General features: G+C 43.2%; 1 protein-coding gene across 1 annotated transcript in view; it reads right to left on the bottom strand.

The window, feature by feature from the left end:
• ESPL1 (extra spindle pole bodies like 1, separase) overlaps positions 1-12,273 on the bottom strand; it is a 65,629-nt gene that overhangs the window by 34,673 nt on the left and 18,683 nt on the right. The window contains exons 13-16 of the mRNA XM_075199169.1: positions 5,700-5,819; positions 4,953-5,124; positions 4,067-4,195; positions 3,783-3,939 (exon numbers count right to left, since the gene is read on the bottom strand). Of these exons, the coding sequence (XP_075055270.1) occupies positions 3,783-3,939; positions 4,067-4,195; positions 4,953-5,124; positions 5,700-5,819 (578 nt within the window). The remainder of the gene's footprint in view (positions 1-3,782; positions 3,940-4,066; positions 4,196-4,952; positions 5,125-5,699; positions 5,820-12,273) is intronic.

Here is a 12,273-nt window from a genome sequence, read left to right as displayed (position 1 = left end):
GAGCTGATCTAATCTAGTTTCAAATAGGGATACTCCATCAAATGGGACTGCTTACAGTGTGCGTTTAGAATCCACGTCCGCAGACCAATATCGCAGCCACAAGGAACGTTTAACAGCTATAATGTTTACCAAAAGCTGGCCGGTAATAAAGTTAACATCCACAGAAGACTGACCCATGAAGTCAGAAGCCTCTCTGATATGGTCTGTCAGAATAACTAATCTGCAGGGAAACCATCTGGAATTCCTTTAGCTAACTGCTCTTCCCAAGACTGAATGGCCTTATTTACCCAGGCTATAAACACACCAGGTCTGAAAATGGTACCAGCGGCTTCATATGCTGAACGGAGGAAAAAAAAATTACATTTCTTGTCCGTGGCATTTTTAAGTGAAACTCCCCCTTGAGGGGGGGTGAGTGTCTACTTTTGGGAGAGTCTCCCACTTTTCAGAGTTTTCTAACTTTAGAGGATAAAGGGCTCTTAATTTTCCTGGCATGTGAAAACGGCGGCCAGGTTTGTTCCATGCCTTCGCAATCATGTCCATTAATTGAGGAGAAGGAGGAAAGGCAATAAGCTGTTTCACCTGTCTTTTAAAAGTGAGAAAACCGCAGCATGTGAAACCTCTGGGTTCATAAAACCTAACGTTTGTCTAACTCCCAGTACCAAATCCTCAATTCTGTGAACCGTGGATGTGTCACCCAGAATAACTGAATATAATAGTACAATATAATAGTAGACTAAATGCAGGAATAAATATATTATGGGTTCAAATATATGACTTAAGTATATGTGATGCCCCTCAGCTGTAAACAGCCTGTATTATATATCAGCACTGCATATAATTTGACCAACTGACAGTCTCACAAGCACACACTCTAAAAGACAATACATTATTGCACAAAGTGTATAAAAGAGGCAAAAAAAAAAACCCTGTCCTGTCAGGAGGAGTACAGCAGGGTCTGATGAGTAGGGGAGGTATAATGGTGCTGAACATTCCGTTGGCTCCAGGAAGCAGGAGTCTAGAACCTCTACCTTCCTTTGTATTGTAAAATGGCTGATCCCCTGAGGAACGGAGAAATCTCTGTATCTGTGCCCTCTGTATGCGCTGCAGCCACAGCTCTACTCTCCGATTCACTGGAGAACTTGCTGTGGCTGCTTAGGACCCCTCTTACGGCTCGTTGCCTAAGGGGGGAGAAGAGATGCAGCCGCAGCACCTGCTGTGTGCTGCGGCTGCAACTGTTAGCGCCGACAGCCCTTTTGACGGAAATATGTGAAATAGCCGGTTAAGCTGGGGGTGAGATGGCCATTAAAGTCACTCACCCCGGCCAGAGGACCCAGGATGGAGGAAGACCTCAGTCTATCCATCCCTTGGGAAGCGCCCCCTAGCCAACAATTTTTTCCCCATAAGATAAATTTGTAAATAAAACAAAATGAAGAAAAAAAAAAAAATCATATCTAAACCCAGGGCAGGAGCCCTGGAAACCATGCCCAACTCCAAAGGGCACTAAAACTAAACTCAGCTCTCTTCTTGTGGGAGGGACATAACAGGGGTGGAGCTACACTCAGATTTAACTGTTTAAGTGCCTGACTCCTGGGACCACCAGCTACACCCCTATGTTTCGCAGTGTCCCCCAATAGGACTAAGAGAAATTGGATTTTGCACACCTTATGTATTAATGGCATACCCTATGTTTGTTTATAAAGCAAAAATGCTTCATTTTACACTCTAAATTTTTACAATACTAGCTGATACTGCCAGGGGGCAGTCATGTCCACTAGGAATGCTTGCAGATCCCTGGTTCTAACACAATATCGCGCCACTCTGTGGTTCTGCCGAGAGGCCATTATGTTGGCTTCTGGCTGACCTCACGTCTCCACAATTTTGTATTACAGCTCCGGATGCAGAGCCCATTCCCCGGAATGAACGTCATCTCATGAAGTCGGCCTCCCTATAGACCACCCTGGTAATAAATACAGCCAGATAGCTGGGACATGATGTTCCACTAGGTACATGATCTTGGCTGCCTACATTGATAGAGAACTTCCATCCCTGTAGGCTGGCATCCGTGGTTATGATAGTCCAATCCCAGACAAGGAAGGAGCTCCCCTGATTGAGATTCTTCTTCCTCAGCCACCACAGAAGTGAATAAAGGGTCATTGGTGACAGTTTGAGAGACTGTGCTGCCAAATGAGGTTTGGACCTCGACCAGCTGGCTAGGATTTTGCTCTGGAGTGTCCGGGAGTCGAAGCGAGCAAACTGCACCACTGTGAAGCAATACACCATTCTCGTAATAAGCCTCATGCAATATAGACAAGATTGAACTGGCGGACTATATTGCACTGTATTTAGCACTGAAGTCTGTTTATTTCTGTTAAAGTCAATACTCGATAACCCAAGAAGGAAAGCAAGAGTATGATAACACAAAGTGGTTAAAAACAGTCAGTAATCAACAACATTTAGCAAGAAAGAGTACAGTGACCAGAAAAGTGGCTAAATCTATCTGTACTTAATAACAAAATAGAAGAGTGTACAGTGACAGCAGCACACAGGCCACACACAGATTTAAGAAAAATATATTTTTCATATGCAGAGCAATGCAGGTATGAGCAGTCTGATGAAATGTCCAGCTCTTCCCAGTAATAGCAAGCCAAGAGGGAGGTGCTATCTATTAGAGGGAATAGCACCACTCCCTGTGGTTCCAGTGCAACCATGACAATGTAGAAACTGAACCACTGCAATGTGTTTTACATAGTGTGGGGCTGTCTCTGCAGTCCCCACCTGAACACTGTCCAGACTACGGGAGGGTACCTTAAGAGGGGAGAAGCCTCTGCAGTACCGATCCTCCTACAAGCTGTGGCGGAGAGCAGGTAGTCAGTCTCAGTCTTTCCTTTCTGTGACTGACGGACACTTGTCAGAGCCACGGCTTCCCAGACTGCGGTCCTGCATTGCATGACTGCTCCTTAACAGTCACGCCATCGGGACCCTGGAATCAGATCTGTCACTGCTGACCATGTGACCCACCTGAGAGCCCCTATAACGAGAGTGTGGCGGTCAAGAAGCGCCAGAACAACGCTTGTACCATCGCTGCAACAGCAGTGTTCTTGTAGAGAACACCACTATTTAAAAGTCATTAAAAAATATATAAATACAATAATTAAAAACAAAAATGGTGCTCTAGTCTTGTGCACTAAAATAAAATATAGAGTGGAAGGAGCAGGCTAAAGTCTTTAGTCTAGTAGTGCCTTCCACTAAAGCATAGCACCCTCTATACCACACGGTGAGCAGTGTCCCCCAAATGGAATGAATGAGAAAAAGAAGTATGGTACATGCAATATTTTTCTCCAGTTGAGAGACAATGTTTAATATCACTTATAACCTGACTTGTGCAACATTCAATGGCAGGTCTTGGTGTGTGTACAGAATTTTGTCTAAGGGGGGGGGGGGGGGGGGGAGATGGTTGTCAGATGCTTTTGAAATGCTAGTGTCTATGGAACTTTATATTTCTCAAATTGAGAAAGCATCTGTAACTCAAGTTATTCAAAATACAATGGACTTTTCTATTCAAACATTCTATAAAAGAAAAAGAAAATTACAAAACCACAAAGTAAGGTTCATACACCAAGGTGAAATGTTGATTTTGTCAGATAAATTGTAGAACCCATTAATTTACAAAAGGATCCTTTTGGTTCTGCAAGCATTTTACCAGTGTAATATTAACAGTTAGCAGTCCTAAATGAAAAACACCATGGAGGTGCCAGAGAAGGTACAAATAGGCCGATACTTACTGTCTCATGCTATGTAGACTTTTGGCTAATCTCAGTCCCTCAAGGCAGAATGACTTGGACTCTGAAACACTGCCAAGACAGCTCAGTGTGCTGACAAGATCCTGGGAGCAACTTAACAAGTCAGCAAGTACCTGCCATTTTTGTAGAAGGTTCTCACCTAATTAAACGATAAACAAAATTAATTAAAAAGATTTAAGCCATGCTCAGCAACCTCAAATTAACGTGTTTGGTCTTGCTTGCAACCACAGCACGTTCTATTCAAACAGGCATAGTGCTGCTCATACCATTATCCACAAAACGCACTTCAGATGTACCCTTCGGAGTTGACAACACATCATTTCCAAGTAAAAGAAGAACAATGCTTCTAAGTAACTTGTGGGCTTCTGTCAAAGCAGTCTCTGGATTACGCCAACCTAGGTGAAAATTTAGGCAATAAAAAGATCACGTCAAAAATGGCTAAATTGATAATCAAATTAGCTGAACTTTCAAAATTGATCTTCAGACCTCTGGCTTGGAAAGGAGACAATGACATATTTAAGAGCAATTCCACTCCAGAATTGGAAATTAAAAACTTACTAGAACACACACCTGATACTTGAAATATATTTCTGCCTGAAATTACCTATTGAAATTCAGGCACACATTGTTGCTGCAATTTATAAAATAGGTTGTGAATAACAGACCATCGTTGTCAAACACCTCTAAACATGTAATCAAGCAGTACAGAGCATTGTCATGGTTACAGATGTTGTTAAGAAATCCCAGTTATTCACAAGTTACCTTTAAAATTGTAGCAAGATGATTACCTTTTGAAAATTCAGGTAATTCAGGCTGAGGTTCTATTTCAAGTATCAGGAGTTCTTGCAAAATACTGTAGTCCCCAGCATAATTATTTTAATTAGGCATATCTGGAATGGAAATACCCTTTACCACTTTGGTGGACAAAATGTAGCAGAACTCACGAACAGACAAACCAGCAAGACAATTTAAGTTACCAAGCATTCAAGGAAGTCATTGACATCTAAAGAAAGGTCCCCAAACATTAAGCACCAACAGTAAACTTGAGTATCTGGATTTCATTAGAAACGTACAAAAGCCACTGGGAAATTTCCAGTTAACAAGAGTGCTTATCGGCCAAACACTAAATCTTTTAGATTTAAAACAAATTACCTTGAGCACAAAGTTTCTTGTACACATCTGGGAGCAGAATTGCTGGTGGAAGCCTGAGAAACATTGAGAGCTCCTGCAAAACGTGGACTTTTAATAGGTACCAAGCTTTGGAAGACTTCTGCAGAGATGGGTGTTGAAGAAGACTCACAAGAATTTCCACTCCTTTCTTAACCTGTAAAGTACAAAAACAAATATATCAAAGACAATGAAATATACTATAGGTTAAAAGAGACGACCTGTCAACAGTGCCTAATGACTGAATGAAAGTAATGGCAAAAATCCAGCTTACTACACAGAACACGAAATAGAACGGAGAAGGAGCTGGTGGAACACAGTTTGGGGGACGAATCAGCCGCGCTGCCTCCTAAGGATGAAACATAACCTGTGTCCACCTATTGCTGAAGACATGCACTATGGGGGAAATTCAATTAGCCACGATGTTCCTTAGAACATCGGGGCTGTGCATTTTTACCGTTACTAAAATCTCTGCTCCTTTTTTCTCGTAAATCTATGGGGTGTGATGGGGGGGAATCACCGCAGGACATAGGTTTCCTTTAAGTGTCGATGTAGCAAGTCAATTAGGCTTCCATGATATATATATATATATATAATACCAAATTTGTTTTGCAGTTAAAAAAAGAAAATTAAAGTTTTTAAGTTTAAAAGCGATGACAACCCAACTACACTACACTGAGGGTGGTGGGGAGCATGCTTCCGATCACTACTGGTGTCCTCACAACTATGTACCTGGTTTGTGACCCGGCAGAGATGACTGCGGAGAAGTTGACACCACCGTTCGGCCAGCAGGTAACTTTCACTGGCACAGTCTGCACACTGCAGAGCTGCTTCTGCCTCCTGAAGAGTGACCTGAGGAAAGACGTTAAAATGACAATGTCTTATCTCGTAATTGACTGAGCATAAACAGATACATGGTTGTAGAAATGGTTAGTTCAACCGCACCAGGTAAATTTCTTATACATACCCTCGGGGTTCTATCTGTATATTATACAGTCATGGGCAAAAGTTTTGAGAATGACACAAATATTATTTTCCCCAAAGTCTGCTGTTTTTATAATGGCAATTTGCATATACACCAGAATGTCATGAAGAGTGATCAGATGAATTGCAATTAATTTCAAAGTCCCTCTTTGCCACAACAATGAACTTTATTCCAAAAACATTTCCAGTGCATTCCAGCACTTCCACAAAAGGTCTGCAGCTAGACCACCCCATCCACAGCAATTTGTGTTACAGTAGCTCGTGTGCGACTGGATCAGGCGGGGTACCCTGCCCATCACCCCGTCACTGGTTGTCCTTCCTTGGACCACTTTTGGAAAGTACTAACCACTGCATACGAGGAACACCGCACAAGATCTACCGTTTTGCCGATGCTCTGACAGTCATCTAGCCATCACAGTTTGGCCCGCGTCAAAGTCACTTAGATATCCTTACGTTTGCTCATTTTTACTGCTTCAAACACATCACCTTCAAGAACGGACTGTTCACTTGCTGCCCAATATATCCCAGACCTTTACAGGTGCCAGTATAATGAGATAATCAATGTTGTTCACTTCACTTGTCAGCAATTTTAATGTTGTGCTTGGATATTATAGATCTATCTATCTTGTGAAAAGCGTACAAACAGATGGCTCCTCACACAGGTTTCTCCTGAAGCACTTTGGCTATCCATCCTGACAAGTAAATAAATGTATAAATGTCAGTCTTGGCAGTATCTTCAGCATCAAACAGTCACAGAAACAAACAATTTGATCCCGAACTGGCAGCAGTTTCCCACACACAGATCAAACCCAGCTTTTTAAGCTTCATGTTAGGCCTTGCTCTTAACCTCTCCTTAATTGATTAGAACAGGTGATCCACTTGGTGGGTGTGGGTGGGATATAGAGGTGGGTGTAGATTTAAAGCTCTCTGCTGGCTGTGGTTTCCCAGGAAAAAAAAACGCTTTTTCCTCTATTAGACGGTGGCAAAGTGTCCCAATTGCCACATACCCCTCCCCCTTAGCTTCATCCAGCTACACGAAGCAGACTCCGTGGGGAGCGCAAAACTACCCTCTGTCATACATCCGTCCCTTTTAGCTTCATCACCCCCAATGAAGTGGATACTGCAGAATGTGCATTTTTATGGAAGTGGGCATCTGCATTTGTACATTCCTAGTCTATGTCCTCTCAGCAGGGTCTCCTCACGCCTGTTTTTTTTTAGTAACGCGGCATGTTTAACTTGTCGTTTTTGACTTTCATCCAACTGGCGGACTCTATATCTCTTCTTTATATACAAGAATGGGGCCCTGTAGTCAGGTTTTGGAGAGGTATTTTACACTCCGGGCAGGATAAGCATTATCTTTTTACAGCCCTATGTATTCCTGGCAACAGCGCAGTAAACCCTTTCCCAAGTCTTAACCTCTCCTAAATGACCCTCACAAAAGAGGTGTGTGTGGTTTCCAATATTAAAGGCACGTGTACCTGCGGTATTAAGAGCTATTCAACTTTCCTTCCCTGAACAACCACCGCCCCATACAACAAATCCCCTTTAATAAAGAAATATGGTACGCATTCTGCCGGCCTGGCAGCTTTCACATCGTTAACTTTTACCACAGATCTAAATACAATTTCTAGGTTCGCATCATTATGTTGATCCCTAGCAAAGTCCTGCAATGAAATGAGTCTTTGAACTGGGAACCAGTTCTCAGTTTCCTCTGCTGACTCCAAAGTCTTCATGACAGTGTCACTGGTAAATGATTGACTCAATTTCCAATTTTGTTTCCTTGGGTGAGACTTGGGATAAGTAGTGGTCATGGACCTGTATTCAGCATCCATGGGCGACAGCTCTGTTGTCTTTTTCCCGGGCCCAGTGAGAGTTGGTCAGGTTCCTTTAAGATTGGACTTTTGGCTGGCGTGTCAGTTGCCGATATGTCCAGCCGAATTCAGTCACTAAGAACCTCCTGGAACATGGGAAAGTTTCGTCTCAGGATAAGGGGGTACTGTAGTTTTGGGGCTATAGTAGCCACTACCTCAACTGTTTAGTCTTTTAGGGTAATTGGAAGTAGAGTCTGCTTGTACTCTGCAGTAGCTACATGAATGCACATCACCTTCACTTTAGGTAACCTTGCAGACACCTCTTTTCTGACCAAAGAACTGGAGACTAATGTCAACTCGCTTCACTAATCCACCAGGGCCGAAACAGCACGCCTATTCACCAGGACAGGCATCAGGAATGATGAAGGACTCCCCATGGAGGAAGACCTAGTGCAGCAACTAGGAAAGGCTGACCTCCGCTGAGTCATAGTACAGTCCATTGGTACCTGTTGCTTTGGCAATTAGCACGAAAATGCCCAGGTTCATTATATTCAAAACAAACAGGTAGATAAATTTTTCTTACTGGCTCTGCCAGCCGTGGTGTCCACTTTGGCTTCAGCAATAGCTTTGGATTCTCCTCTGGAACCTTAGACATGCGTTGCAGTGCCGAGTTATGGTCTTTCACCATAGCTAGTACCTCATAAGACGTGGATCAGCTTGTAGCACCCTTCTCTGTAAGCTCCTTTCCAGCCCACAGACACAATGGTCAATTGCCAGTATCTCCACTATGCGGCCAGGTGTATTGGTATTTGGCTGTAACCAACTCTTTATCACATTAGAGAGATCAGCCATCTGTGAGCAAACCGATTTTCCTGGGAGATCACGCCAGATATGGTAGTGCTGAGCTCTTCCCGCTCCAGTCACACCTATCCGGGCCAAGATTTCAGCTTTTACTTCCTGACAGCAGTCTGCTCATCAGATAAATCCATGTAAGCATGCTGAGCTTCACCGCTCAAATATGGTGACTTTTTTAAAGGCAAAGAGAAATGCCTCCACATCATCTGAGGCGGTCATTTTCTGCAAGACAGGCATCTCAGACACATCATTCACCTGCCTCCCTTGTGCTAGATCTTTACGCAAGAGCTTGGTATGCTCTATCTGGGCTTCTGCAACCTGCAGCATTTGGAACTCCTGTGCTTGTTTTGTAGCAACTACAGCTAGCAATGCCTCCTGCTGTTCCTGCTGCCTAGTGGTCACATTCACCAGAGCCCTCAAGAGTTCCTCCATATAGCTATTTTGGTGTAAAGGAAAATGAAACTTTGCTTCCCTAAGCATAAATTAAACAGCCTTGTTTGTGGGAAAGGCTGTATGTCACTTGTAGATAACCACACAGCTGGGGGTAAACGTATCAAGGTCCGATTTTGCAAATCCAGCGATTTCATCGTGAGAGTTGAAAATCGCAGATGTATGAAGCTGAGATTTCATGCAAAATCGCCAGAGATCAAACTCCTGGCTGTTTGCCACTGCAGCTATACAAGTCTCAAATGTATGAAGCTGTGAGTAAGCAAACTCAAAGTTTGCTTGAAAACACGCCAGATACAACACGCTGCTTGATAGCAGCGTGTTGTAGAAACACATCACTGTTACACTGCCCTGGCAGTGTTAAAACTGTAAAGAATAGAAGTTCATTGCGCATGTGCTACGCTACTTGCGTAAGCTCTATTTACAGTATTAGGTGATTTCCCCAATAGCGTGGGAAAAATCACATAATACAGTACATAGACCTTGCGCAATAAACGTACGTTCATTGCGTAACGGACCTCCTACTAGGTAGGAGGTGTTTGCGGCGGCTCCAGCTTCTTTTGTTTTTCTTCAAGCAAGTCTAAAGATTCGGGATGTACAAATATGGGGCCCTTCTAGCCCGAAAAAAAGACTACTAGCAACAAGGGGCCCCTCCTGGGCGAAGGCAAGAAAAGATTTTTCAAGCCAGAACTTTTGGATGGTATAAATAATGTGGGACTGGGGCAAGCCGGACATTTGGTACAGAAAGAAGACTTCTTTGGCGAGTATTTGGGCTTATTATTTTTAATAAATGTATATGGTGTAAATGAGGGTGGTTACTGTGTTTATTGTGGGTTTTTTATTTTTCGTTAAATATATGTGGTGTTTACCAGGGTGTTGTGGTTGTTTAACATTTTTTTTTGTGGAACTACAGGTCCCAGCCAGCCAGGGATGTCAGGGCATGTTGGCACTTGTGGTTCTCCAAGTGCCAACATGCCCTGGCTGCCGTGGGTATGCTGGTGCTTGTAGTTATACAAGCAGTAGCATGGCCACACTATTTTGGGCAACTTGGCTGGCACTTGTAGTTCAACAACACAAAATGGCGTCCGTTTATTTTTTTCACTCTTTATCGCCGGTATTACCCTACTACCCACAGCCCAGGAGTAGTAGGAAGAGCCCAATTGCTATCAGCACTGGGCTGAGGTTCTCTAGGGGGGGGGAGGCGCTCGTTTTTTTCGGCGGACCCCACTCCCTAGGGAATCCAGCTCAGGGCTGAACAGTCTAGGGATGGTTAGTCATTATGGCAGGGTGACCCCTGCTGCGTGTCCCACTGCAATAATGCCGCCAACCCTGGCTGGTTTGCCTAGTGCTCGTAAAATGAAAATCGGGGGGACCCCACGCAAAAAATTTTCCCTGATTTTCACGGGACCAGCAGTAGTCAGGCAGCACTAGGGTTAAGCAGGAATAGAGGGGGGGACCCCACGCTTTTTTTTTTGTTACTTTGTTCTATTCTTTACCATTTTGACAGCTGCCGGACAGGGCACTGTAACAGTAATGTGTTTACAACTCGCTGCTACAACACAGGAGAGTTTACATCGCAGCAAATCGCCAGAGATGACCAGCGATTTTGAAGATCAGTGTCAAAATCGCAGCTTGATACATTTCAGTTTTTTTTCACTAAAATCGCAGGTTAACACCCGCGATTTGCCACGATTTTAACACTCTCAAAATCTGACCTTGATACATTTACCCCCTGGTGTATGAAATTGATGGTTGTTTGTTGTGAAGATTTGAATCACCTATTATCGACACATGTTTGGAAGAAATTTTTTTTTAATAAACAGTTGTACATATCTGCAAACAAACACATTTGAAATAAGCAGGTTTTTGCAGTACTTGCAAGCAACAAAAAAAAACACTTTATGCATTTGCCTTTGTGTTCAGAGATTGCAACACATTTTGCATACAGAAAATGAACATTGTATATAGGAGGTTTTGCATAACTCACAACCCTGGATTTGTTGGCTTGGGGGACCAGCAATGATCTAGCTGTCTTTTGGACATCCCACAATGACACCACTTGTGAAAAGCATGCAAACAGATGGCTCCTCACATAGGTTTCTCCTGAAGCACTTTGACGTTTATTTACTTGTCAGGATGGATAAACAGTCTTAGCAGTGTATTCAGCAATCAAATATTGACAGAAATAAACAAACAAAGTCCCATAGCCCTAGACTCTGGCTATCACAGTTCGGTCACTGGCCACTTTTTGGCAGCAGTCTCCCACACACAGTTCAAACCCAGCTTTTTAAGCTTCCTGTCAGGAATTGCTCTGGCTGACTCCTTAATTGATTAGACCAGGTTCTCCACCTGGTCTCCTGGTGTGTGTATTTAACCTTCTCTGCACCATTAAGCCGTGGTTTCCCAGGGAAACCACCACTACTTCCTCTATTAGACGGTGGCAAAGTGTCCCAATTGCCACTAATATACACACACACATTCACAAGACCTGACTGGTCACTGTTCTGCAAGACTTCCCACTGCAGCCCTTTCAAAAGTCACTTCCCGAGTATCTGGGAGTAGACTGCCCTGCTAATCCCCTGATGGACTGTCAGGTTCCAGGGGAGAAGGGCCGAGGCCAGATTCCTGCCTGATCTGGAAATTATACAGTACAGCCGGCTTGAGGAAATTTCTCACCACCTCCAGGTAAGTAAAACCTGGCTGGTTTGCCTGGTGCTGGTAAAGTGAAAATCGGGGGGACCTGAGGAAAATATTTACGCAGTCAAACCCAACCTGTCTGTTTCTATCCCAGCAGCACAACACCACACACATTAAGAAAAAGGCGAGGAGGGTTCTTTTAACCAGTTTGTGCTTTTTGTCCTGGGGTGTTACATCTTGAGTATATATTGGAAAATAAATCTTATACATTAGTGTAGATACAATTCCTGTTGGGCAGATTTTTTTTTATTTTATTTAAAATTGTTTCCAGGGTCAGTATGACTTTTCACCTGATTATCACTGTGGTTAAATATCATGGGCTCCAAAATGTCAAATAAACCAAATTTTTTTTTACTTAGAGCAACATTTGTAGGATAATGGATTAAAGGGTAAAAATAGTTTAAAATGTCAAATTAGTGAACTCCCCCAATAGAAATAGAACATATGTTTAGATTCTACAACATGTGGGCAAGCACCGACCTTAAATTAGGTAGGGTAATTATCAATGTATT

This window comes from Mixophyes fleayi, chromosome 2, assembly GCF_038048845.1.
Source record: "Mixophyes fleayi isolate aMixFle1 chromosome 2, aMixFle1.hap1, whole genome shotgun sequence".
In the NCBI taxonomy this organism is placed as follows: domain Eukaryota; kingdom Metazoa; phylum Chordata; class Amphibia; order Anura; family Limnodynastidae; genus Mixophyes; species Mixophyes fleayi.
This window is presented reverse-complemented; position numbering and strand designations above follow the sequence as displayed.